General features: G+C 48.8%; 1 protein-coding gene across 1 annotated transcript in view; it reads left to right on the top strand.

The window, feature by feature from the left end:
- The window catches only part of LOC144730058 (semaphorin-3D-like), a 53,998-nt gene that overhangs the window by 13,484 nt on the left and 13,555 nt on the right, over window positions 1-26,959 (top strand). Inside the window, exons 6-12 of the mRNA XM_078610579.1 lie at window positions 1,108-1,227; window positions 4,239-4,378; window positions 11,595-11,709; window positions 13,426-13,495; window positions 15,123-15,267; window positions 16,934-17,156; window positions 25,817-25,905. Coding sequence (XP_078466705.1) covers window positions 1,108-1,227; window positions 4,239-4,378; window positions 11,595-11,709; window positions 13,426-13,495; window positions 15,123-15,267; window positions 16,934-17,156; window positions 25,817-25,905 — 902 coding nt within the window. The remainder of the gene's footprint in view (window positions 1-1,107; window positions 1,228-4,238; window positions 4,379-11,594; window positions 11,710-13,425; window positions 13,496-15,122; window positions 15,268-16,933; window positions 17,157-25,816; window positions 25,906-26,959) is intronic.

The raw sequence follows: 26,959 nt of genomic DNA, 5'->3' as shown, positions 1-26,959 counted from the left end.
AATCAAGCCCGGGATAACACGTTGAAATGGTACGTTTTTTCCCGTCGGAGGAAATGGGGCCAAAATTCATATTTTTTTGAATGCGTGAAAGATCTCTTCTTGGTCATTTTAGGTGAAGTTTAGATGTGGCAGTAACGCTGCACCGGACGTGGCTGATTTCCATTACTTGCAGAATGGGCGTAAGGCGGCGTTCTGACTTTGTAACGCTGCAATGTGTGTGTCCTATAGCCATGGTGATATCGCTCATAACCCGACGTCAAGAGTGATCGATCTCACGTGGTGACCGCTGTCGAGTTGTCCTCATCGTTGCACACATTCATGGTTGGATGGAATCGTTGACAAAGGAGGGAGGGGAGGTTTATTGTTATAATAATTCGTGGTGAAATAATATTGCCTCGAGCGCCAAGGTTATTCCCCCAACTGTTATCAAATTAATTGCTAAACACTTACGTCCACTTGTGCAGATGGTCGTCTGTTTTTCCAGGCTGGAACGTTGGCTGTTTCAAGACCGTTGAATAATGCATTTGGTATTCGAGTATTGTTTTTTTTTTATATAGAGCAAGGCCATCATGAAGGCGGTTATAGTCTGCCAGTGGGAGGCGATGTTGCGATGTGGTTTTACCAAACTAAGTGATTTTCACATAATTGTGCTAATTGGCCACATTTGGACCGTGCCGCTGGCACATGCGACCTTCTCTTAAAAAAGCAAACTCATATATAAATAATGTCACGTGATCTTCAACATCCATAACAACCACCGCAGATGGCGCATACTTTCTGGTTGATACGCCCGCAGTGTCGCGTTGCAAGGATGGGCCTACGGAATTTTTTGCAACCGCAACAAACGCTACAAATCGATAGCCGGCTTCGTCGGCCATTCAACCGCCGGTGGCCGTGAGCCGGCGAATTGCTTCGGTGCCGCCGTGCACCGACCCCGGAGTGCACCCGCACCGCGGTTTGTGTCGCTCCGCGATCGCGGGTGTGGATTTCTCTCTTACAGTTGCCACCGCCTCGTACGCACGCACGCACGCACGTTGAACTTCTTTCGCGCCGTGCGTCGCCAGCCGTGCTCACCCAACAACCGTCGCCGACGTGTTTTGCTCGCAGACGGCCATCTGTTCGCCGGGCTCAACGTGGACTTCATGGGCAAGGAGCCCACGTTCAGCCGCAGCCTGGGCCCGGGGAACTACATCCGCACGGAGCAGCACGAGCCCAGCTGGCTCAACGGTGAGTCGGCGGTGGCCGCGGCCGCGTGTCCCACGCACGGACGATTCCTGGCGGTGCCCCGGGGAATCGTCGCTCGTGCACGCGCGCTGCCGGTCTGGAACCCTTTAACGCGCCCTGATTGGCGTCAGACAAATGATAGAATGTGCACAGTGGCAGTGCATTCCGCGAAAGCTCTCGTTTTTAATTTACAGTAACGAGTCCGAGGGTCTATAACCACTTGGCTATGTTCCTCAGGCACGTAGTGCCTAGCGATTTGTTTGGCGTAAATGTGAGCCCTGGGGCCAAATCGCACAGAATGCACGAAGTTCCGTCGGATGACAGAATGCACGCAGTGGATATCAGAATGCACGAAGTTCCATCAGATGTCAGGAGGCACGCAGTGCCATCAGATGTCGGAACGAAAGCAGTCAGATGTCGGAAGTTAAGCAGAGAAGAGCCGAGATAGCTCGCAAAATGGTTGACCACCATGCACCACAGTTGTTATAATTAATGTTGATGTTTTACCTACGTGACTTTACCGGAAAAAAAAACCTAAGAATATGAACCCTTGCAGTCACGAGAGCTTCAAATCTAGAATTGTTATAGACTGCGGCGTTACGTGTTGGGCGAAAGAGAGCAGTGCAGCAAAATCTACGGTTGTACTGTGCTTCTATGCGCCTTACGTCGATGCTCCCCACCAAGACCAGCAGGTGAAGTATGGTCAATAACTCCCACCGCCTGCAGCAGTTGATTGGCACAAGATCTGTACGCGTACGATGAGTCGATACAAATCTACGCACGAGCGTTGTATATAGTTCTAGATTTGAAGTTTTCGTGACTGCAAGGATCCATACTCTTTGGTTCTTTCGGTAAAGTCACGTAGATGAAAAATAATAATAATAAAATAATAATAATGAATTTAGTTATTTTCATTTCATTATTATTTTGTTATTCTTTTTATTTTTCATCTACGTTACTTTACCATTGTATATAGATTAAATATTTGTTAAACAAATAATTACATATTCTTAAACCTGTGAGTTTCACAGATTGTTTTGTTGTTGTTATTGGATGGTGGTATTTAAAGTTTAATTAAAATTAAGGAAATTATTTTTAAAAGAAAACCCCACGAAAGTTGTCTGTTCAGTTTAGTTTCATTCGGGACGCGGGTGAGTAACATGCAAGAGGGCAGTGGAGTACTTTGCATCGTTCATCACGCGAAAACACAATGTGCAGTGGCATTTCTGGTGATTACAATTCACCCCTGAACATTACCTCTCTGGGTGTCGTATGAGTTGACAAGTGACATTTTTTTGGTACCGAATGTAAAAGCTTGGTTTTTTTCGTGACAAATCCCCAAAGAAACAAACAAAAAAGTAACGCCCTGCTGAGATTTCAAATATCGACTGTTTCAACCCCAAGTTAGCATTCCTCTGCCAGAGAAGCATCTCGGCTTTCGAGATTGTTGTTAAATGTCGCGCGGAGGTAAAGAAGGTGGAGTGTGCGAAGGATCAGCGTGGGCGCAGAGCGGAGGTTGAAATCTCTGCAGGAATGCGCAGGTGAGACGCGCATCTGACGGGGACCTCTGTAAGCTCAGACGCAGATGACACGCTATGGATGGTCCTCAGGTTAATTGAACTCGGAATGAGAGAGGACCAAAACAAAATCAACCACGCGCAATCAACTCTCACGGCATGGTCAGCTCTCGTGCTGCCGATGGCAGACTTAAAAGAACGCTTAAATAATATGCGAACAAGCAACATTTTAAACGAGCAGGGGGGGGGGGGGGCGTGCGTTACGCGCGGAGTGCGTGACGCTTTTCAAGATGCGTTTCTCTTCGGACGGAGTTCATAATTATCGGCATGGAAGCTGATGGGTGGCTGTGAGGCCACAAGCTCTTTTGCATATTTGCGAATCATGAAGTTTTGCTCCCGGTTTGTGCCGTCCACGTTTTGGGCAACCACCTAATCAAACGTGGGCCGGTTTTTTAGAGGGAAAGTCCCTAACAATAATAGCGCAACTTGATACCCAAGTTGTATTCCTCCTGAATCACGTTTAAAAGTGTTATGGCGAGGTCATGTTACAGACGAGGCTGACGGATGCACGGAGCTAGCGTTTAAGCGCTTCTTGCCTTTGTCGGAAAGCAACTGAACATTTTAAATTCTCAAACGTTTTGAGAAAAAAAATCAATTGGCTGCTTTTTGCTATGCACTGCAAATTGTATGTGTGTCCGTTTGTCCATCTATCTGGTAGTCCATCTGCGCCAGATTGCATCGCTTACAAACAAATACAAAAACACTTAACAAATGACGACAAAACCTCCCACACCTACGCTCGCTCACCTCTCCAAGTGCCCACATCTGTATCTTTTCTGTTACGCAAGATTTTCCATGACATACGGATCTATTCGTCGTTTTGTTTTACTTTACACTGAGAGCCAGTGCGATTAGCGTGGCTGCGAGCATTTCGTGATCGACGTGTGCACCTCTGGCGAGTGTCCGTTCGTGGATGTGGTTGCATTTTCTGAAGCCCCTAACAAAACAAAGGAGGCTCCCTAAATGGACTGGCTTGCCAGGCTGTTTTTATGAGTCGGTATTTTTCATTTAAGCGGAGGATAGCCCACTCGGCTATGTTATTCAGCAATGTTATTCTACGTAAAGGTGATGACCAAATTACCCAGAATACACCCCAGTCTCTTTCGGATCTCACAAGCTCAGCAGCTTGAGCATGGATCGCACCGTGAATGTGCGACTCGACCACCACCATGCATCATATTTTATATAGCGTTGCGCGGCTGCATTGCGAGCAGCAGAGAGCAGCGCAAATGAAAAACAAATCCAATGGTCGTAGCGTACTTCGACGCGGATCACCGTCAAAATAACCGGCGCGCTGACCGGCGTGGCGACGCAGGGCCAAACGTCGCTCACGATTTGACGGACGATTTGGTGGATTGGGTGCAGACTGGCCCGCAACACGCGCACGCTTACATGGCAAGGCGTGCTTCATTGCGTCTCTCTTTTGTACGCCGACAGATCCCAAGTTCGTGGCGGTGTTCGCCTTCCCCGACACGAGCAGCCGCGAGGACGACAAGGTGTACGTGTTTTTCCGCGAGACGGCGATGGAGGCGAGCGGCACCAAGGCCATCTTCTCCCGGGTGGCGCGTGTCTGCAAAGTAAGGGGACAGCTTCCCACGACGAAACTCTTCCTTGTGAAGTCAGGAAGCCACCGGGGCTGCACGCTTTTAAATACATTTTTCTTTTGTGTGCTCCTAAAATAATTCTGTCCATAGCCATTTGACAAACTTGTAGCTTTAATATTTATGAATCAACATCCATGTCTGCGATAAAAAATAAATTTGGAAAAATTGCAACTTTATTAATCAGTAACATAATCGGCAACAGCAGAGCAACAATGAGGCCAGAGAGTAACAAGGTTTGTGGAGACTGCACTTAACACCATGAATATTACATTTTTCAAAGATGTTATGATTATTAGTTTTTGATTGGTACGCAAATAGTTAGCTAGTAGTAGCTACTGAGTACCAGAAACAACCATTCGATAATACATAACACTTAAGTAAACTCAATTATGTTCAACGTTTAATTAGAAAATGTTGCTGGCACAATGCATTGTGGGAAGTTTTGTTCTTTTGAGGACACACAAACAAGGCCAAACCCTACCCTGGCAATGCATTTCTTGGCTCAATCAACCTTGCAAGAGAAGGAATTGAACTGCCACGCATTTCTGAGGCAAAGAACTCTGGGAAATGAAATGTGGAGCAGAGCTAGGAAACTAAAAACTTGCGAAATGAAACATTCCACATTTTTAAAAATTCAAGGCATAAATGCAAATATCCTATCGACTTTCATTGGCTCTGCCCTCAGCACGCACCTGGGAACTTTAAATATGCAGACCTGATTGTGCTGTGATTCTGACTTTCAGGCGTCATAACCATGGTGGAGAAGTTTTGATGGTCTCAGGCCTGGTCACCAGTTAACAACGAAAAATGTCATATTGCAAATTAGCCGCAGAGAATATATGTGTATTACAGTGCTAATGTAATGAATCGAAAACGTTGATATATTTTTAAATCCTTTATATTAAGTTCGCTTGCTTGTTTGCTTGCGTGCTTGCTTGCTTGCTTGCGTGCGTGTTTACGACCGTGCAAATCTTTCGGTCGTTTTTTAACCCACTTCTCGTGATCCAATCGAGCTGACATTTTGCACACAGACTCGGTGTGCGTGACAATTAATGTTCGTGAAAAAAAATTCCCAAAATGTTACACTTTTTAGGCAAAAAAAAATAATTTTACATATATTCAAATATAACTCATTCATGGCTTTGGCTGAACGTCACAGTGTAAGAGCCCAGAGCGTAACCCCTCCACAGGCCGTGGCGGAGTAGCGCAGTTGGTAGCGCCCTCGCTTCCCATGCCAAAGGTCGCGGGATCGATCCCCGCGTCCTCCACAGGCGAATATATTTTTAAATCCTTTATATTAAGTTCGCTGCCACGCATATAAATGATTTATAGTGAAAAACTTTGTTTTTACGGGTTATACTTATTATAGCTCAAATGTGGTTAGCGTAAATGAGTAATGCAAAATGAAAGCTGTCGCCGCATACTTAAACACGCGAAGGCTCTCTGACTTCCAATAAGTACTTCACGCTTAATTTTTGTTCGGAAAAAAATCTATTTTTTCTGTGTCTCCGCCTATTCCCTAATGGCAAATCACAGCCACAATACGGATGCAGCTGAGCTCCCTTTTATTACTCGAACCATGACAAAATGCACAAGGGTATTTTTGAAAGCATTCCAAATGTTGCAGTTCGTCTGCAAGTTGTAGCTGAGCCCTGCTTAAGACTTTGATTAAATGACGGCAGCCACCGAAGCCAGGCGTGCGTTCGCCGATCGTGGCGACGTGCCAGTCCGGCTTTGCCGTTTTGCCGCATTAACAAAACAAAATTGCCTCTCTCACCCAGTGGCTTCTTGGCTTCGTGAATTTGGAGTTGTTCTTCTATTCGTCGGGTCAAGGCGCAGCCCTGCGATTGCTTGCTTATGCCGCTGCTGCCGGAAGGGCCTCGAGATGTTAACTACCTCACCTGGTGTGCAGGAGGTCGTGGGTTCGATCCCGAACCTGACGCCTACTGCTGTATATTTTGAGTGTGGATTTTTCTCCGGGTCCTCCAGGTTTTTCCCCTCCACATTTAGAATCAACACGCATTTAGAGTATTCGGCTGCTATAAATGTCCACACGGTAAGCCACTTTGTTGAGCTATCATGTGTGGCCAGGTTGCTTCTGAAAAAGAGCTACGAAGCTCAGTGGGCCTTACCTGGTAAAATATTTAAAAAAATAGTTTCGAGTGCAGCGTACGCGGCTGGCCATGGAAGAAGTGGGAGCAGCCACACTTGACTCGTCCGCACCGTGGCGGCTCCCCTCGATTGACTAACCGCGGTGAACACATTTACACTGCCGCGTGTGGCAGAGGCGGGCAGATTGCATACACTTGCCGCGTCGTTTCACCTGCCGTGCCGGGAGATCAAATCGAAACCGGCGACCGCTGTGTGTCAAGTCGAGTGTGCGAACCGTTACCACCGCGGCAGCATCCTTCGTTTTATTTGTTTTAATTCGTATAATAGCACCCCCCCCCACCACACGTGATATGTTTAAACGGAGACGCTAACACGGGCTGAAGGCTTGCTGTGCTTTGATTTATCAAGAGGACGGGGTCCTGTGTGCGGTCACGGCTTTCAGCGCCCCGATTATCTACGTTAGGCGCGTTGCTGAATTTATTGTGCGGAGGGCAAAAGGGAGCTTATTGTGCTCGGGGGTTAACGAGACGCTTTTGTGGGAGGTGGCGTAACACTGCCTGCAATGTTTCGACACGTGAAATGTTACGGCTGGGCAGAATTTCTAGCAACTAAATCAACATGAAATATGAGCCAAATAGCCCCGTGCTGTTTATTTAACAATTCAAATGAGGGTACCCGAGAATTTCACAACTATATAATGGCCATAAGTCAGGCAATATTGTTTTTTTAATGTTGAAATGTTGATTTTTGTGTGTTTGGTTTCTGAAATGAATTGCATTAATGATTGCAGAAATATGTCGTCGGCGTATGGAATGCCGTGGTAATTCAGATACGTGTTAATATTAGTCATGGAGTAATAATTGATTCCTTTAAGAAATTTTTGTTATGCAGTATAAGGAATGAATATGGCATTGAATGCAATTCATGTATGCTAGCACATGTGTTTGTGCGTGTGTGTGAATGCTATACCACAGTTTGTGTTGCCTCCGAAACGTCGTGATTTAATTTAGTTATTTTAATTTTCACCTACGTGACTTTACCGAAAGAACCAAAGAGTATACCACAGTTGTTGAGGACACCAAATTAACATTTTGTTATTTTTATTGAGTTTAATATCGAGTGGTCATCATTCATGCAGAATGCATCTCACGATCGCCGAGGAGCCACAGGCGAGCCCAAGCTCTGCAGTCCTCTCTTTATGTTGTCAAGTTTCCAGCCAATTAACAAGAGGTTATATATGTATGAGTTTTGGTAATGTATTGAGAAGGCGGATTGGAATGAACATCATGAAATAAAGATGCAAATGTGCCGGATGACACATTTGAAGAAAAAATAGAATAACTTCACAACGTTAAGCGGCACGTTTTTGCACCCAGAAAAGAGCGTTTTCCATCGATCGCGTGCTTAATGATATCGGAGACAATCGCGATGGTTAAAATCCTCCTCAACGCGAAGTTATTCTCTCCTGCTTTTGGTTCGCTGCATTTGCTTCCACGTTCATTGTGATGTGCAGCACCTTGAGTACCAAGTTGAAATGCAGAAAAGTGCGCACAGCAGCAAGGGTGTTATGCATGCTTGGAATTACACAGAGAGACGTGCACCAGAGAACAAATGCGTGTCAGAGACATCATATCGACTGTAAAGAAAAGTAATTGGGCTCGGGCAGGGCACATTGCAGCAAGAGGATGATGGCCGATGGGCGAGAATGTGAAGGAATTGCAGCCGACAAAGTGAATGAGCCCACCAGGGGAACCGCCGTGGTGGGAATTAGGTGACGATCTCGGCTCTTGTGCAGGCGATGGATCGAACACGCGACCTCCTGTATACCAGGCGAGGTAGTTAACATCCCGCCGCCACGGTGCCCCTGTGCAGGGGATGGATATTGTGAGGCATCGTGACGGCATGGGGAGGCCTTCATCCGGCAAATGGATACTAGACAGAAGCTAATTGTGTTGATGGTATTGATTAAGTCACGAGTGCAAGTCTGCGGATGCTTTTAATGTACCGTTGGACCAATTTTCTGAACAAGAGGCGAAATTACTTAATGTTGTCGCCGTTCCCTTATTTTAAACACGCGTCCCAAGCGCCTCGCACTCTCGTGATCAGCTCTTGAAGCGATGCGCCGGTGGGCGATGAACAGCAGCGCTTTGCCGAGGACACTCCGTGTCCATGCGCCGAGGGACGGCAGTTCCCAATCAGCAGAGTCCAACCCAAGGGGGTCTGTGCAATTGAAACTCAACATATGCCCATTGTTTGGATCCGTGTCCTTCAAGCGTCTCCCTTAAGCCCTTCCTCTGGTGTCTTCTTTATCTCGGTTTCCTGTCATACACTCGGGGCCTGGCCGCCTGCCATTTGTCATCTCGGCCCCCCCCCCTCCCTCGTGTCTCCTCCCACTTGTTTACGCTCACCCGATTGAGGACGGCTGCTTGCGTTGTGGCCGAAACGTCGTGAGAATTCTTTTATTATGTTTTATTTTTAGTATTTTATTACTTCCCTTCTACGTGACTTTACCGAAAGAACCAAGAAGACCGATTGAAGTAGTTAATAGGCACGCGGAGATTCACCGACCACTTATTTCTTTAGAACTGCTTTTTTGTGGTGTTTAAAAAAAAAATATATATTTTTTTGATGTCCTTCCCACGCGCACCACCGATGAGCGCGGTTGCGCCACGCGCGTTCGATGTACGCACGTGCTCACGGTCAATCGAAATTGATTCTGACGCGGCTCGACGCATCGGCTTGCGTGCGCGAGACTCCAGTCACTCGGGCGCACATTTTACCGGGGCCTGCGCCGTGGGGGGACGTTGCAGACGCTATCGACGTTGACGTGGCGAGCAAGGAAATTAAAAGCACCGAGGATTGCGAATTGAAACGTGGCCGTCAACCACGGCAACGTCTCAGTTCGCCGAGGGTGGCACGTAAGTGGCTACCCCTGCCTCGCAGGGCACTGCGATGATTTCGGGGAGTACGTTTAAGACACGTTAGGGAAGTGGGTAGTATAAAAAGCGCGATCGTGAATGGGCATTTTTTTTTTAGCAGCTTTTCCTTGAGAATTATATTTCAAGCGTCTCGGACTTGCATGTATTCAGATACATCATTTAAATTTTTGCCCCAACTTTTGTTGGCGGGTGAGAAATGCTCGTAGGACACCGCAGCGTGGGATGCACGTTGACGTGACGGCCGTGGCGCAGAGGTCGCAACCGGGTACCCGATACCCGTACCCTACCCGATACCCGGCTACCCGTACCCGGCCAGGTACGGGTACGGGTAGCCGTTTGCGACCCTGGTGCGGCCGGGTACGGGTACGGGTAGGCCGTGAGTCACTGGTGAGTAACCGTTTATCACTGATTTCGGGTAGGGTACGGGTACGGGTAGGGAACGGGTACCCGTATCCGGCCAGGTACGGGTAGCTGTTTGCGACCCTGGTGCGGCCGGGTACGGGTAAGGAATCAAACCCGTTTGCGACCTCTGCCGTGGCGAGGGTGCACACCAGCCTCGTGCACGCGTCAAACCATCGATTCGTTCCATATATATGAGCCACATTTCACAGCACCGCAGATTGATTGCCTTCACGTTGGTAACCTACGTGTGATTAAAATTGCTAAGCTATGTGTAAATGAAAATTGATGAACCTATATGCAACATTTTTGTTATCAGGAATATTTAAAGAAATGTTGTCTGCGAGGTTGCATCATTTGTGGGCCTGCCCGGCAGCGAACGCGACACCTCGTGTCGTGCGTGCCGTAATTATTTGTTCCACTCTGAACGGCGTTTTATTTTCTCAGCATTAAGCAGCACAATGTTTAGCCTGGCAATTTTATGCCACTTTACTCTGAGCGTACTGCGCAATACGTGACAAATTAGGGTAAAAAAATAACTCGTTACGAACGCAAACACGTGCGTGCCCTTGAAGTTAGCGCCGCCGTTTTTCTTTGCGTTTAGCGCAAAGAAAAACGCAGATGAAAAAAAAGAGAGAGAGCGAAACAATTCGCCCAACTGCGATGAATTCTTCTTCGGTGAAACGACGACACAATTTGTTGCTCAAATTGAAAAATTGCCCGTAAAGCAACCGAAACGTGTAGAATATATATTAGTGTGACTTGTTAACAAAACAATTGCTGGCAATTGTTAAAATTGCAATATAAACAGTTCATGACTCTTGCCTGATGAACCAAATTATACAAGTGAGTTTAACCTGGCCCTCGTTATATTTGAAAGAAACAAAGCAGACACACACACACACACGCTCTCCAGAACTTCTGTTCATTGTACTCACCCGTATTATAATTCCCACAACAGCTATGATCACCGCGCTGTATTTTGATTAAAATACAATTAAAGTCCAAATCGGAGGGGAATTGAATTTCCAGAAATAGAATCATTCGTGCACCGCTAATGGCGTGGCCATGGAGGGTGCAGGCGGTGGGACTGCACTGGGCTATGCACATTATGCATGCATATTGAACTTCTTTCGCACCGTACGTAGCCAACCGTGCTGCTAATCGGAGGTGCGGCGAGGAGGGTGGTGGGAGGGGAATTGGACAGGGAGAGGGCCTCACATCGAAGGTCGCACTCATTACCGGTACACATAAAGTGCTTGCCACAAATGAACCACAATACCTTACCATCACCACGCGACACTCCGGTCATCCTTGCAGCAGCCACTTTTGGCTAGCCACGGAACAAAGACGGTCACCGCATCTCGCGCTTTCAGACACGCTTCCGTGGCCGTCTGGAACGCTCTTCCTTCCGATATTAGGAAGCCACTGGAGCCATGCAGTTTTAAATCATCGAGATTGAAAACTCATTTCTTTCAGAGCTGCTCGTTGTGTTTAGTTTGTTTTACCTTTCCCCGCACCTCCGATGAGCACGCTTTGCTACGTACGGTGCATAAAGAGCTTCAACATGAATACACACGTGCTCTTCTTGCGTTCCTCGCACCAGGGCCCATGCCAACCCGCGGTTCGACACTCGACACCGCGTCCGCTCCATCGCCGCAAACAAATCGCGCGGCCTGAGCTGGCAGCGTTCGTCCTCCTCATGCCCCCGCTCTCCCCTACCTCCCCCCCCCGAACAGAACGACATGGGCGGGCAGCGCAGCCTCATCAACAAGTGGACGACGTTCCTCAAGGCTCGGCTCGTGTGCTCCGTGCCGGGGCCCAACGGAATCGACACTCACTTCGACGAGATCCGTACGTGTGTCCTGAACGACAGTGGTGGCCCACGCGAACCTCTCCCCCCCCGCTGCTCACCGTCAAAACAGCCGCTAGACCCGACGACTCCATGCGATCGATGGGCCCGCGGGGGGTAAGGGGGGGGGGAGTCCCTGAGCCGAACGAGAGACGGCGGCCCTAACCGAACGGCCGCGCAGGGATGTGGCCGGGTTCCCTTCCTCTTCCTTGCCCGCGAGCGCCGGGAAAGTTCCCCCACACCCGCGCGGCGGAGTCGCTCGCACGGCAGCGCGCCTTCTTCCGATCGACGTCGTGGTCGAGGGGAGCGGTACAAAAGAAAAAAATTATGTTTTGAATTCGCAAATTCCACGATGGCAGGAAGATTTTTTGAAGGGGGGGGGGGAGGGGGTCCGATCGTTGCTCTCGGTGCATCGGAGCCGTCCAGCTGTTTGCGAACACACACACACGCACACACGCATGCACACACACGCACACACACACACACACACGTGCACACACACGCACACACACACACGTACACACACACACACACGCATGCACACACACGCACACACGCATGCACACACACGCACACACACGCACACACGCATGCACACACACGCACACACACACACGTACACACACACACACACGCATGCACACACACGCACACACGCATGCACACACACGCACACACACGTGCACACACACACACACGTGCACACACACACACACACGCATGCACACACACGCACGCACACACACGCACACACACGTGCACACACACACACGTGCACACACACACACGTGCACACACACACGCACACACATGCACACACGCATGCACACACACGCACACACAGGTGCACACACACGCACACACACGTGCACACACACGTGCACACACATGCACACACACGTGCACACACACACGTGCACACACACACACACGCCCGCACACACATGCACACACGCACACACACACGCACACACACACGCACACACACACGCACGCACACATGGGCGCTTTACGTACGTGAGTAATTAGCGCGTGAGTGGTGGCAGAAGCTCGGCTGTCATGGGTCCACCCTCGCGTGTGAGTCACCCGTGTCGAAGGAGATGCACCTGCTGCTCCATCCCCTTTCCCTTCTTCCCCTTCCTCCTCCTCTTCTCCTCTTCTCCTTCATCTCATCGCGCTGCAAGTGACGCACGTGCACGGCCACTGCGCAGTTTCCACCAAAGCGCAGCCCCCGGCGAGCGAGCGAGAGGCTCCTGCAGTTAAACTTAACGCGTCGTAGGTTTTCGCAGCCGATGTTGTGATTCGTAATTGAATTCGGCGTTTGGCCACGTAAAGATCTTGGCAACATTTTTTGTCGCTGAAACCCCTTCACCACCCGACACGGCCAATCCAAACGTAGCAATTAGACACGGTATAATTGTTCTTCGCCTTACCGGTCGACGAAAACAACAACAACAGTAATTGCCACGCGTTGAACAAAATCGAGGGTTTCATATATATAAAACAAGAACGTGCCCGATCATTGCTCGGCCTAACCTGCAAATTAATTATAATTCTCCCTTTTCTGCGGCATCGTTTTGTTGAACGATGCCACTCTGGTCGATGTCGTCGCGACTGCTGCCCTCTGCTGCTGCTGCCCCCTGCTGCTGCTGCCACCTGCTGCTGCTGCTCGCACTGCTGCTGGAGCTGTCGCCGATGGTTTTTGTTGCCTTTCGCAGAGGACGTGTTTCTGCAGCCGACCAAGGACGAGAGGAACCCCCTGCTCTACGCCGTGTTCAGCACCTCCAGGTGAGGAGCGCGAGGGGCCAGGTTAAGAGAGAGAGAGACAGCCGGAGTGAGTGACTGGGAGATGCTGTCATCGGCCAAAGTCATTGATGGCAAAAGCCTACGATCAAATAACCCGCTGCATGTTCAACGTTTTTGTCGCACCGTACTTAGCCAAGTGTGCTAATCGGAAGTGCGGTGTGGAGGGGGGAGGGCAACAAACTGAACGTGAAAATCAGTTCTAAACGAAAGTAGTTTTCGATCTAGATTATAAAATGCACACCTCCAAGTGGCTTCCTAATATCGGATGGAAGAGCGTTCCAGACGGCCGCGGAAGCGCGTCTGAAAGCGCGCGATACGGTGACCGACTTTGTTCGATGGCCGAGTCAAAAGCCGCTGGCGAGGATGGCCGGAGTTTGCGTGATGGTTGATGCCACTGAACCTGGCGGACAAGTCCTGCCCTCTGCCAGATCCCACAGCTGCTGTACAGAGACACTCAGTGGACTTCCAAGATCTGTCCTGACAGTATCCCATCGTCGAGTTGCACTCCTGCCTCAAATACCCTTTTCCATTGGCTCAGACTTACCTCTATTACACTGGTCAACACACTTTTTCTGGCATAAGGTATTCCAACGGTTTTAAGGTAATTTTGGGGTGCTGATTCCAAATCAGTTTTTGTCTATCACATCAGGTTTTTGAGATATCAAATATTGCATTTTCAATAAAAAACTGCAGAAGAAAAATATTAAACAAATGTGGGTATCTACATAAAATGATATTATAAACACACTATCCTAAAAATACAGCACCATATTTTAACACTAAAGCAGTCACTGACTCGCAACAACTTGCAATCATAAGTGACAGAGTTTCGGGTAAAATCAATGAAAATGGGGTATGCCGATAGCATAAAATGAGATGTGATAGAGCAAATCTGAGATCAGATTTGGAATCAGCACCCTGAAATTAGTCTAAAACAGCTGCAAAAGTCCAGGCCAGAAAAAAAGTTTTTTTTGTTGTTGACCAGTGTTATCTTGTTAATGGGCTATAATAGAACAATAATGGCAGCAGAAGAGGAGAAGCAACCTGAGTTTGAGCATATGTTGACGTGGGGTTTCGACAACAAACCTCAGTCGGTGGAGCAGAGAGCATGCGATTGGGAGTGGCGTGAGATGAGTGGATAGAGGAAGGCAAGGGCGAGTCCGTGGAGGGTCTTGAAGACTGTGGGGGAAGATATTGCACCATGCGCATTCCCCTTCAGAGAGCATCCTAATCTAGCGTGACGTAAAACAGACTCCGCGCAAATAAAGAAACGGTTCTGTAAATTGATACTGCAGCGCGCACTGAATAAAACTGCAGATGGACAAAATCACTTGTGCACATGAGAATAACCTCGCCCACGCAAAACTACCAAAACGCAGTTTGAATATCACTCTGTGCTGCTTGTTGATGCTATTACTTTAAATTTCCTTTGTACGGGATTTGTATTTTTATTTCTCCGCCCCCAACTGTTTGTCGAGAAGGTCAAACCGTCGCCGGAGGAGCGGCGCCTGCACGGGTACTTTCACGCTCGTTGCGCTGATTAGTTTCGGCGGTGTTTGTATATTTTCTACCGCGTCTTTGCCTGCACCCCCCGGCCCACCCCCCTCAGCGCCGTGTTCCAGGGGTCGGCCGTGTGCGTGTACCACGCCGCGGACGTCCGAGCCGTCTTCAACGGGCCCTTTGCACACAAGGAGGGACAGGAATTCGGCTGGACGGAGTACAAGGGCAAGGTTCCGTACCCGAGGCCCGGCACGGTGAGTGTGCGGCTCGCACGATTGGCGCGGTCGGCTTGCATACGGTGCGAAAGAAGTTCAACGCGCTACGGTGTCAATGCGTCATGGGGAGGTTGGTATGGGGGTTGTTTGACCATGCTTCTCTGGACTTATCAATGCGTGGCGGTGAAGTGAGCGTTTCAGATGTCACTCATCAACGACGCTGTGCAGTGGGTGGGGATCGAACTCGGGGGAATCAGGTTCATAGGACAGGGCGCTAACCACTGTACCACCTCTCCGTTGTCGACATTGGTTGTGGGGGAGTGTTTTTTGTATTTTATTATTTTTACTTTTGTCTGTAGTTGTTCCAGACTTTGGTTGTTCATGCGTGATTGGTAAAAGCAGCGCACTAAGTAAAGGTTTAAACATGTTTTTTTTATTAAGCTCTTGAGTCATTAAACTCGTGAAGCCACAAAAGTTTATGGCCTTTAACATGTAAAGTAATTCGACCTTTTTACAAGATTAACACCCTACCGTTAAACTTTTTAAAAGGAGCAGTCTGCAGAGAGAAAATAAAGAGTTTATTTTCAATTAATTTTGCGGTCATTTATTTGTTGAGCTATTGAATTGTTCACGAGATCAAATTCAAGGCACTGTATTAAATCCTGCAATAGAATTAACTCGGCAATAATGAACTACAACATTACAATAACCCTATGTTTTCCCAAAGGATCTCTTGAAAAGAATTACCTTCTAAGTCCCCACATTAAAATAAGTGCTGCTCAATGTCCTCACAATTTTTGTTCCAAACAAAAAATGTAATCGTTGGAACAAAAATATTAGCCATAGTGATTAACTCTTCCATTTCACTGCATTAATGCACAGTTGGATAAATGACTTGAATTGGTTATTAAGTGCTATGGGAGGCTGGTTGATTAATTGGTAGATTGGACAGTTGGTATTCGAGTCAGACAGCTGTTCGGTTCGATGGAAAGTTACTTCAAGGTTCGCTTGCCTACTTGATAAAGTTATCTGGTTGTTTTGTTGGTTGACATTTTCATAGACTGGATGATTAATTGTTGGCTTGGTTGGCAGTCCAATTTCTTGTTCGGTGAATTGATTAGTTAATAGCTGGTTGATAAGTCAAAGGTCATGTTGATAAATCAACGCATGATTCCTTGGATAGCTGGCAGTTCTGCCTTTGTTGGTGAGTTGATAAAAAAAAAAACTAAACTTAACTATGAACTTTTTTTTATGTGACCAGGTAAGGCCCACTGAGTTGCACAGTTGGATGGTTGCTTGCCCGAACCCTCACTTGGGTGGTGAGCACATTCATAAGCCAGTAGCCTTGTTGAGAAACCGCCAACTTGTTCAGTAATTATCAGCAACCTGAGAAGCGATTTATTTTTAATCTTGATTTGAAGCTTTCGTGACTGCAGGAATCCATACTCTTTGGTTCTTTCGGTAAAGTCAAGTGTTGCGATCGAAACACCGTGATTTGTTTTATTTTATTTCTAACTACGTCACTTTACCGAAAGAACCAAAGACGTATAGATTCCTGCAGTCACGAAAGCTTCAAATCAAGATCGATTTATTTTTCTTTGCCGGGTAGCAGCCTTGGTTGGCGTTTAACAACTCCGCGTGCCCTGTACGCCCACCCACCCGCCCGCCCGCCCGCCCCTGCCTGCCTGCATGCTCGTGCGTGCAGTGCCCAAGCCGCACGTACGACCCGTCGTTCCGGAGCACGCGGGAGCTGCCCGACGAGGTGGTGCACTTCGCGCGGAGCCACACGCTGATGGCGCGGGCGGTGGCGCCGGCGCTGGGGCGCCCCGTGTTCACGCTCACCTCCGCCGAGTACGCGCTCACGCGCATCGTGGCGCATCACGTGCAGGCCGAGGACGGGCCCTACGACGTGCTCTTCATGGGAACCAGTACGCACCGCCCCTTGCCACGCTCTTTCCTCCTCCGTCGTCGTCGTCGTCGTCGCGTGTTGTTCATAGCGCGCCTCCCGTGCAGTAACATCTCGAGGTGGCAGAACGAAGCGGCCTTTGAGGCAGTGACCGTGGACCCAATTGAGGTGTTCGAACAACAAAAAAAAATAACGAAAAACAACCTCCAGCCCTGCACAGTCGTCGTCACGTGTTATTCATAGTGTTATTCATAGCGCGCCTCCTGTGCAGTAACATCTCGAGGTGGCAGAACGAAGCGGCCTTGGAGATTATCGCCCACACGCGAGGCAGTGACCGTGGACCCAATTGCGGTGTTCGAACAAAAAAAAAGTAACGAAAAACAACGTGTCAAACAACCTCCAGTAGCAATACGGCGTGGGGAGGTTTTCACCCAGCAATACATTGACAGAGAGTTGTAAATTCTATATTTATAAAATATGATTTACAGACAATATGTATTTCATATATATGTAATTTAAATTAGTTAGTTGACAGTTGTTAAACCAAAGTTAATTACGTTGAAAGAATATTAGTCAGCAGTAATGCTATTGTAGGCTAGCCCAGGCTGACAATGTATTGGCAGAAATGAAATCTCAGCAGTATCATTACGTGGCAGCAGAGTTGATGAGAGGCCAAGTTGTCAAGCCATTGATTTGACGGTACAATGCTGCGATAGATGTCGCCTGTTGGCAACGTATCACAGAGCCACCTTTGTGTGAGGATAAAACAACATGCACCTGCCTCAAACGACACAGCGACCTCAAAGCCCGTAACCGGGGTAAAGCGTTTGTCCGCGAGCCTGCCTCACGGAACTGGCGTCCCTAGCGCAGTCAGCGCTGACCCCGTGGTCCCTCGCGCACCCGCTGCGACGAGCGGCCACCGCCAACGCGCGCTCTTCACAGAACACCCCTTAGACGTGCCCTCTCCGCGGGCGGGATATCTAAACAAAAGGCGTTCTTGGTAAAACGTGGGCCTCGGGCTTCTGCGCCACCAACAACAAACCTTGACGAATGCGCGTTTGCTCGCTCGGCTCAAGGAACACATCAGATTAACAGATCATTTCGGGAAAGGGAAGTTGCCGGATCAGTGCGGCGCCGCCGTTGCCTCCCGAGCGAAGCGGGACGTCGTCGGGCACGTGGCTGCTGCTGCCGCTGCGCCAACTTGGCCGGGGTGCTCCGCTCCCCTCTTTCGCTTCGGCCCAAATAAGTCGACAGTCCCGGTAGGGCGCGCAGCTGGGAGTGGGGGCGAGTGATTCATTGGGCGGCCCGTGGGTTGCCAGTCAAAAACAAAAGCGGCCCTGAAAGTCTGCGGTGCAAAGTGAGGGCCCGACGCTTTTGAGAGTGTTTTGTGAAGCCAAGTAGGAGAGTGGGGGGGTGGTGGGGGGGGGGAGGTGGGGAAGGGTTTCAAAAAAATGTTCCATGAAGTTGCAACAACGACCAAAAAAAAATTCGCTCTTGTGCTCAGCTTGGCATGTTGGCTCACAATAGGCCCGGCGTACAATTCCACAGTGGCTCCTTTTCCATCGCTCGTCCACGTTTAACGCACATTCTGCAAGGCAAATTAACTAGAGTCTAACCATTGGGGTTGGGGGGGGGGGTGCGGTTTGGTTGGTTACGGGGAAATCACCGACGCGTTGTGTCTGCTGCAAAGTGGACTTCAAAGATCGTGTGATATCACTCGCCTTTGTGCAATTTTCCCCAAGTATGAAAAAAAATCCCCAAAAAATTAAACTGTGTTAAAATTGCTATCGCAGTGTAGCCTTGGTTCGAGAACGGAATTGCTAATTGGCCCATGACATTGGCACACGCGCCGAGGGGCATTCCTGTTGCAGGCAGTCACCCTGCGGTGTAATTGCCACGGGTCGGAATCGGGCAGCTGAGCCGATGTCCCCACCCACCCCCCCTTTTGAAGGACGGCCGCACGCTCTGGGATCATCAGCTGGGGATGCGCTCATCGCTGGGTTGAAATACACCGCTTGTAAACCCCAGGGCGGCAGCGTGCAGAATTGGAGCAAGATGCGCCGAGCAGTCGGAGCGGACTTCAGTTCAGCTCGGTCGCCCCTTTAGGAACCCCCATGATCACCCCACCCCCACCTCTTCCTTGCCCTCCGCCCGGCGGAGGTGGCGTAGGTATAATAATTTGAAATAAAAACATTGCGAGAAAAAAAAAACACACACACACACACTTGCAATCCGAATCACATTTCGTTTGCAACAATAATTCATTCATCACGGCGGCGGCGGCGGCGGAGCTCACAGCCTCAAATGACCCAGGGTGGTAAATGTTTGTGGGGTTTGTTAACATCCTGGAAGTGAGTTGTTTTTTTACACGAAAGAACGTGTTTTTGCCAGTTTCTGAAATGTTCTTTCAAACTTTTTTTCGTTAAAGTGAAGGCTCTTAATTAGGTAAGAGGCTGCATTTTAAGAGATGGTTATCTGTGTTGTGTCCGAGACGCTGACGTTAAAACATCAAAGAGATTACCGCCGCAGTAATGGCCAAGCACCAGTCCCCATCTCCCGCCTCGTGTCTGCGAAGCAGGCGCTGGATAATGGCAGAGGAGGTTAGGAATGCCACCACTCTCATCCCACAGGGTGCTATAATAAAACACGAACAATAACCAGAGAACAGGACTTGGCTCTGAAGTTGTAGAAATATTATGCTTATTTCAATCCAAATTGTATCGGTGTGTTTCTCTTTTTGCAACTCCGTGACCAAATCGCCATAAATTCGCTCCATTTCGGAATTTGTGGAGGGATTAGCTTAGTAATAATAATGACAATTAAATGTGTAAAGTGTCCTAGTATTCCCTAAAGAGGAGGCATTATTACATCATCGGCTACGATACAGGCACTACGCGAGATATATCTGCTGTAACAAAACCTTCGCATTTTGAATTCGTCATATGTTTTTTTTAGCGGGGGCCGGAGGTGTTTTTATTTATTTCACAAATGCCAAGCGGCCAGGAGTTGGTGGTGCTGAGTCGTCATCCACCCCCCCTCTCTCTCTCGGCTTCCCCCCCACCCCCGGTTGTCTCCAATCCCCCCCCCACACACGCCTCACGTCTTTTCAATGGGACTGGCCAAACATTCCAATGCACAGCCCCCCCCCTCGTGATACAAAGAGCCTTGAAGGCTCGCTGATGCTCCCTATTGCGGCGAGGCTTTTCGTGCCTCGTGCACCTGGCATTGTTACAAAACTAAGCGTTGCCATTACTTTGTTGGAGATACGATATAATGAATCGTGGATTTATGTGGCGTATAAGTTCCACCCAATCTCAACACACTGCACAACAAAGTAGGATCTGACGAAGAAGGAAATATATCTAGTGGACATCTGTGAAAAAGAGCTTTATAGCACATCGGATTTTTCCAGTAAAAAAAATTCTGATTCTGATATATACAATATGTATCATTTATTGTGAAAGACAATGAACATATCGATATATACATGTATAGACCCCTGCCCACACAGCAAAGCTCCACATACCACTATCTTATCGCTATAGGGTGCGATAAGATAGTGCACAAGGATTCATACTCTTAGTTTTTTCGGTAAAGTCACGTAGGTAAAAAAATGAAATAAAAATTTATAAAAATAATAATATTTTTTTATTATTTTATTTTTATTAATTTTAATTTGAAAAAAAAAATTAATAAAAATAAAAATAATATTTTATTATTTTAATTTTATTAATTTTAATTTCATTTTTTTACCGACGTGACTTTACCGAAACAACTAAGAGTATGAATCCTTGCAGTCACGAAAGCTTCAAATCTAGAATAGTGCACAAGGCTTGTGGTTTACCTGTGTTCGTGTCTCGTTGTTATTGAGCGAGAAGAACCCCTCGTAAGAAAAGCAGGAAAGGGGAAAAAACAACAACAACAACAACAAATAAAAAAGATCTACGGCGAATGCAGCAAGCGTTTCTGATGCTACGTTGTTGTTGTTGTTTCACAATTAGAGCCTCGACCTTGGTAGGCGTGCTACTAATTAGGAAAGGCATTATTGAAAACAGCGACCGCACAGCTATCAAAACATTAGCATTCAACGGAGGCCGTTTGATACTTAAAGCCGTGCAGGACCTCGTGTGCCTTCCATAATTTCACATAATCGGCCTCGCTGTTTCGGCATCCGTTCGCCAAAACATCACAGCGCTCGTTCTCGCTAGCACCCCCGTGAGCGCCAGGCTGAGCACGAGTGTACTCTTAGTTCTTTCGGTAAAGTCACGTAGGTAAAAAATGAAATTAAAATTAATAAAAATAAAACAATAAAAATCACGACGTTTCGGAGGCAACACAAGCTTCCGTCTTCAGGTGGAACCGTCACAGCACGACAGCTGTATCAAGTGATACTGAAAACGGAGACTTGTGTTGCCTCCGAAACGTCGTGATTTTGATTGTTTTATTTTTATTAATTTTAATTTCATTTTTTACCTACGTGACTTTACCGAAAGAACTAAGAGTATGAATCCTTGCAGTCACGAAAGCTTCAAATCTAGAATGAGCACGAGTGTGTTGGCGGCACGCGATGCGAATCGCCCCAACAATATCAGCAGCTAAGTCATCATTGTTACCGTGCTATGTTCCCGCAGTCAATGCTCCCGAACCTCAACCAAACCCGCACCGACCTCCGTGGTGAGGTTTCTTCACGAACAGGCGCTCATCTAGGAGCGCGCGGACAAAAAGGATGCGCATGTACACACGTGTGCCCTTATAAAAGACATGACGAGGAATCGCAACACCTAGGCACGTAGCAATTCATTGCGTGAAATTGATTCTTACGCTGACGGTACGGCGTCGTTGAATCGTGTACGTAGGAATCACAGTTCAATGTTTCGTGTTGATGTTGAACGTTGGCTAATGAAACAAACGACGTAAAAAAATACAAACGAGAGAGAGACGGAGCGAGTCAAAATGGGACAGGCAGTATAAATGAGGCCGAACGAGCGAGACGCAACAAAGACGGTTAACACAAAGTAGAACACTTAGAACGAGATGGAAAAAAAATAAAATATAAAATGAAAGTGTGGCTCTGAATTGTGACAATTCATTACATTACCGTGGTGGTGAAAAGTTACGTACAATTTTCTACAAACAAACGAGTCAGCGTGTATAAATAGATGAACGGTTAGCGCACCGCACTGTGAACCTGCCCACCCGAGTTTGATTCCTGGCTACGGCTACATACAAGCAGTGGCGAGTAATTTCAAGAACCACATACCAAGTCATGTCGGCGTTTGTGAAACGGACTGCTCTACACGACGTGTCAGGCACGGGGAGGGCTTCGTCCGACGGCGGATCTCCAAATACATTTCAAAGAGCGAACTAGACGAATTATGGGAAATCGATTACAGCATTGGCCATTTGCCGAAGCGAACGCGACAAAGCCCATTGAATGGGTGCACAACATTCGCCCTGGTCGACGCTTGTTTTGTCTCCCGCAAGTTAACAGAGGCAGCGGATGAGCATCTCGCTCATGGGGGGGGGGGGGGGGGTAGCCAGCCCCCCAATTGCTTCGGCATCTCTGTAGGCGCCGCTTTTGCTGCGTACAAGTACACGGCCCGGGCGGTGCCGGACGCGAGCGCATGTACGTGAGCGCAAGAACCTTGTTGGCCTCGTTCTTGAATTCCTCTCTTCGACGAGGCAGACTCCCAACGCGTTACTGGAAACACGTGCGCTAGTGGAACCCCCTCTTAGCGCTGGCATGCGAGAGGCGCGTGATTGTAAGTGGAACGGACATTTATTCATTAACTTTTCCCGCTTACACGGGGGTGTTCTGTAGCTCATTCGGGGGCATTGAAAGATGAGTTCCTCTTGTGTGATCGGGCAACTTGTATTGCTTATTAATAACACTTAACAACCCTTCGCCAATTCATTTCAAGATAAAGGGCTGCCCATGCTGTGTCAGCGATGGGGCTTGCGGGATGACATTTCACATTTCTGGCCCAGTGCGGGTTGGGAAAGTGGCAGCTTGTTTAATAATTCAATAACACATTCCTGCGGAGGGAGCTGGTAGGAACGTTGGGTTGCTCCGTCAATGGCCAGGGTCAACGGCGGCGTGGTGTATTCCGCAAATATGCCCGACTGTGATGGCGGGCACAAGCCGGCGTGAGTAGGTTAAACGTTGAGTTTTATAAGGGCACCACGGGGTGACCAGCCCCTCCCTACCCAGCCCCACCCCTCCCATACCCCACCCAGCCCCACCCTCCCCACTCAGCCCCTCTCCACCCTCCCCTCCCCACCCAGCCCCTCCCTCCCCACCCAGCCCCTCCCCACCCTCCCCTCCCCACCCAGCCCCACCCTCCCCACTCAGCCCCTCCCCACCCTCCCCTCCCCACCCAGCCCCACCCTCCCCACTCAGCCCCTCCCCACCCTCCCCTCCCCACCCAGCCCCTCCCTCCCCACCCAGCCCCTCCCTGCACCACGACGGACGAAAACAATAATCCCCTGTGGGCTGGTGTAACCAGGAGGTTCCTACCAGTATCACTCTTACTAATTCAGATATTACTCGCCGCTGTTGTTGGCCATGGGCAGGATTCTAAGTCGCCAGGTTCATGTAACGGAGATCGCTCACCACAGCGCTGCTGACCCCCCCCACCCCCCGTTAATTAAGACGTTGATGACAATTATTCCTGCGGAAAGAAAACGGAAGCTTGTGTTGCCTCCGAAACGTCGTGATTTTTATTTTATTTTTATTTTACTTTTATTAATTTAAATTTTTTACCTACATGGTGACTTTACCGAAAAAATCTAAGAATATGAATAAGAAAACATTCGTCCAAAATATCCCGATATCAGGACCCTCTTGACGGAGCCCCTGATGCTTCTCGAGGCTTCCGTGGGTACTCAATTGGCGTGATTATCTCGGACGATGGGTGAAAGTATTTATTGCGGGGGGAGGGTGGGAGTGAAATATGTTATAAGTATTAAAAATTTATTTTTGCATGAAGTCACTGACACACGTAAGGACACGAGTTCACCACTTGGTATGCTCGTCATGCCAACGGATTTAGCACAGCTACCATGGAACCGTCACAGCTATCGTGCTGTGACGGTTCCACCTGAAGACGGAAGCTTGTGTTGCCTCCGAAACGTCGTGATTTTTATTTTATTTTTATTTTACTTTTATTAATTTTAATTTTTTACCTACGTGACTTTACCGAAAAAACCTAAGAATATGATTTAGCACGGTTGGCTACGCACGGTGCGAAAGAAGTTGAACGTACATACAACCGCAGAGTGCAAGATCATCAGTAGCAGCACGCACGGCATAGACTCACACGCCCAAGGACACGGGTTCACCGATCGGTATGCTCATCAGTCGACCGCGTCGTAGCCTCGTGGTGACCTTGCGCTCTCTCGTGCTCGGACGTTAATTGTCAAAAAGTAAATTAAATTTCCCGGGTTCACCGATCGCGTCGCTCTACCGCGCGCTCTGCTCCCGGTGACCTCGCGCTCTCTCGACGAGTTCCGGCTCCGAGAGGTTTCACCGCACCACGCTGTGTTTGAACGCTGAGGCTCGTGAATAGGTTTGAAGGGACCCCGAGCCCCATTAGCTCCATATAGTACACTATTAGAATAGTTTTGCAGGTTTGTTTCAACTTGTGAATGAAGAGTTATTGGAAGAGATGCGTCGAATATGTTTGGCCCGTGATCACTCCTGTTGGCAAAGAGTACAAAAAGTGATGCTCTCCCGTGTCTGAATTCCTTTCATAGCGCACGGGCGCCAAGGCCAGTCAAGGTTTAATCAGAAGGACTTTTATTGGGCAGCATCTTTGTCAGGTCTGCCGAACGCCTGTCAAATGCAAACCTTTTAAAACAGTCTGCCTCAGCAGCAGACCACGCTTTCCCACCTGATGACGGACGCTTGTGTTTCGCCCGAAACGTCGTGATTCATTTTATTTTATACCTACGTGACTTTACCGAAAGAATCAAAGCAAGTATGGATTCCTGCAGTCACGAAAGCTTCAAATCAAGATAGATACAAATCGTTCGCTAGTCATACAGCAAATTTTTTTTCTGGAATACATTACGGGGAAAGCATCTGCTGATCACGGGATGACTCTCCTCCAAAGGCAGTGCCTCGGGGGATGATTAAACAACACCAGAGTAAGGCCACGTGGTTTCGCGTGAAGCCACTGAATCTTTCAGCTCGGTGTCTTTGAAAGCATCCTTTCGCGGCGCCACAGGCGTATCGCGTCACGCGCCGCGTCACCCAATGCAGGTTTCCCCCTCGCGTTGTGCGGTAGATGCGTTCCAAAAAATAGGAAATTCGCACAAAGCGAAGCCGCAAAAGGACAGCTTCTTGCCGAGCAGCGCACACAGTACAGGCTACAATGTGTTGTCCCGCGTTCCGACCACACAGCGGCACATGGGTGAACTCAAACCTGCATACTGCGTGGTAATACTCCTTGGTTCTTTCGGTAAAGTCACGCAGACGATTGCTTGTGTGGCGATCGAAACGTCGTGATCTATTATTTTTTCTACCTACGTGACTTTACCAAAAGAACCAAAGAGTATTGATTCCTGCAGTCACGAAAGCTTCAAATCAAGATTGGTTGGCAATAGTTTATCTCCATGCTGTACGATGTCAGCGCGTGATCACAGTAATTGTGATGATAATTTTTTTAAAATGCATTGCAGGTGTGGGCAGCGTCCTGAAGGTGATCACCATTCCTACCAAGAACCTGGCGATGGAGGACGTCATCCTTGAGGAGTTGAGCCTCACCAAGGTCTGTGCTGCCGCTTGGTAGAGAGAAGAACGCCAGTGAATGGAGTCTGTGCTGGACCTGCCCATTCTCAACCAGAGGTCGCAAACGGGTTTTGATTCCTTACCCGTACCCGTACCCGGCCGCACCAGGGTCGCAAACTGGTACCCGTACCCGGCCGTACCTGTACCCTACCCGTACCCGGCCGGGTATCGGGTAGGGTACGGGTATCCGGTACCTGATTGCGACCTCTGGGATAAAGCCATGTTGCAGGCACGGGTGGGTTGATTCTAGGAACTTGAATTGTGAGAAAAGACAAGACGTTGGGAAATGAGTGACAAACGGTTACTCACCAGTGACTCACGGTCTACCCGTACCCGTACCCGGCCGCACCAGGGTCGCAAACGGGTACCCGTACCCGGCCGGGTACGGGTAGCCGGGTATCGGGTAGGGTACGGGTATCGGGTACCCGGTTGCGACCTCTGTTCTCAACCCCCCGACCCACCCATCCCCCACTCCTTGCGTTCCACCTCCTCGTGGAACCCACTCCACCACTGACATGCCACCTAACCAGACGGGGGCCCATGGAGATTCAGGTTCTCTCGCCATCAGCAGAAGCCTGGATGTTCCTCATTATGTGGGGGCCGTCATTGACGTTTTGCAATTTGAGAGGGGGGAGGCCAGGTGGCAGAGGTCGCAACCGGGTACCCGATACCCGTACCCTACCCGGCTACCCGGCTACCCGTACCCGGCCAGGTACGGGTACGGGTACCCGTTTGCGACCCCGGTGCGGCCGGGTACGGGTACGGGTAGACCGTGAGTCACTGGTGAGTCACCGTTTGTCACTCATTTCGGGTAGGGTACGGGTACGGGTAGGGACCGGGTACCCGTACCTGGCAGGGTACGGGTACCCATTTGCGACCCTGGTGCGGCCGGGTACGGGTACGGGTAAGGAATCAAAACCCGTTTGCGACCTCTGCCAGGTGGCTATCAGGGAATTACATTGAGTGAGAATATGAACACGTGGACAACGGCTGAGAACTCGCCTGCAACTCTGAGCGGTTGCTTGCGATGCTTA

This window comes from Lampetra planeri, chromosome 34, assembly GCF_965212315.1.
Source record: "Lampetra planeri chromosome 34, kcLamPlan1.2.h2, whole genome shotgun sequence".
NCBI lineage: Eukaryota > Metazoa > Chordata > Hyperoartia > Petromyzontiformes > Petromyzontidae > Lampetra > Lampetra planeri.
Note: the sequence above shows the minus strand (reverse complement) of the source record. Positions and strands in the feature narration are given on the sequence as shown.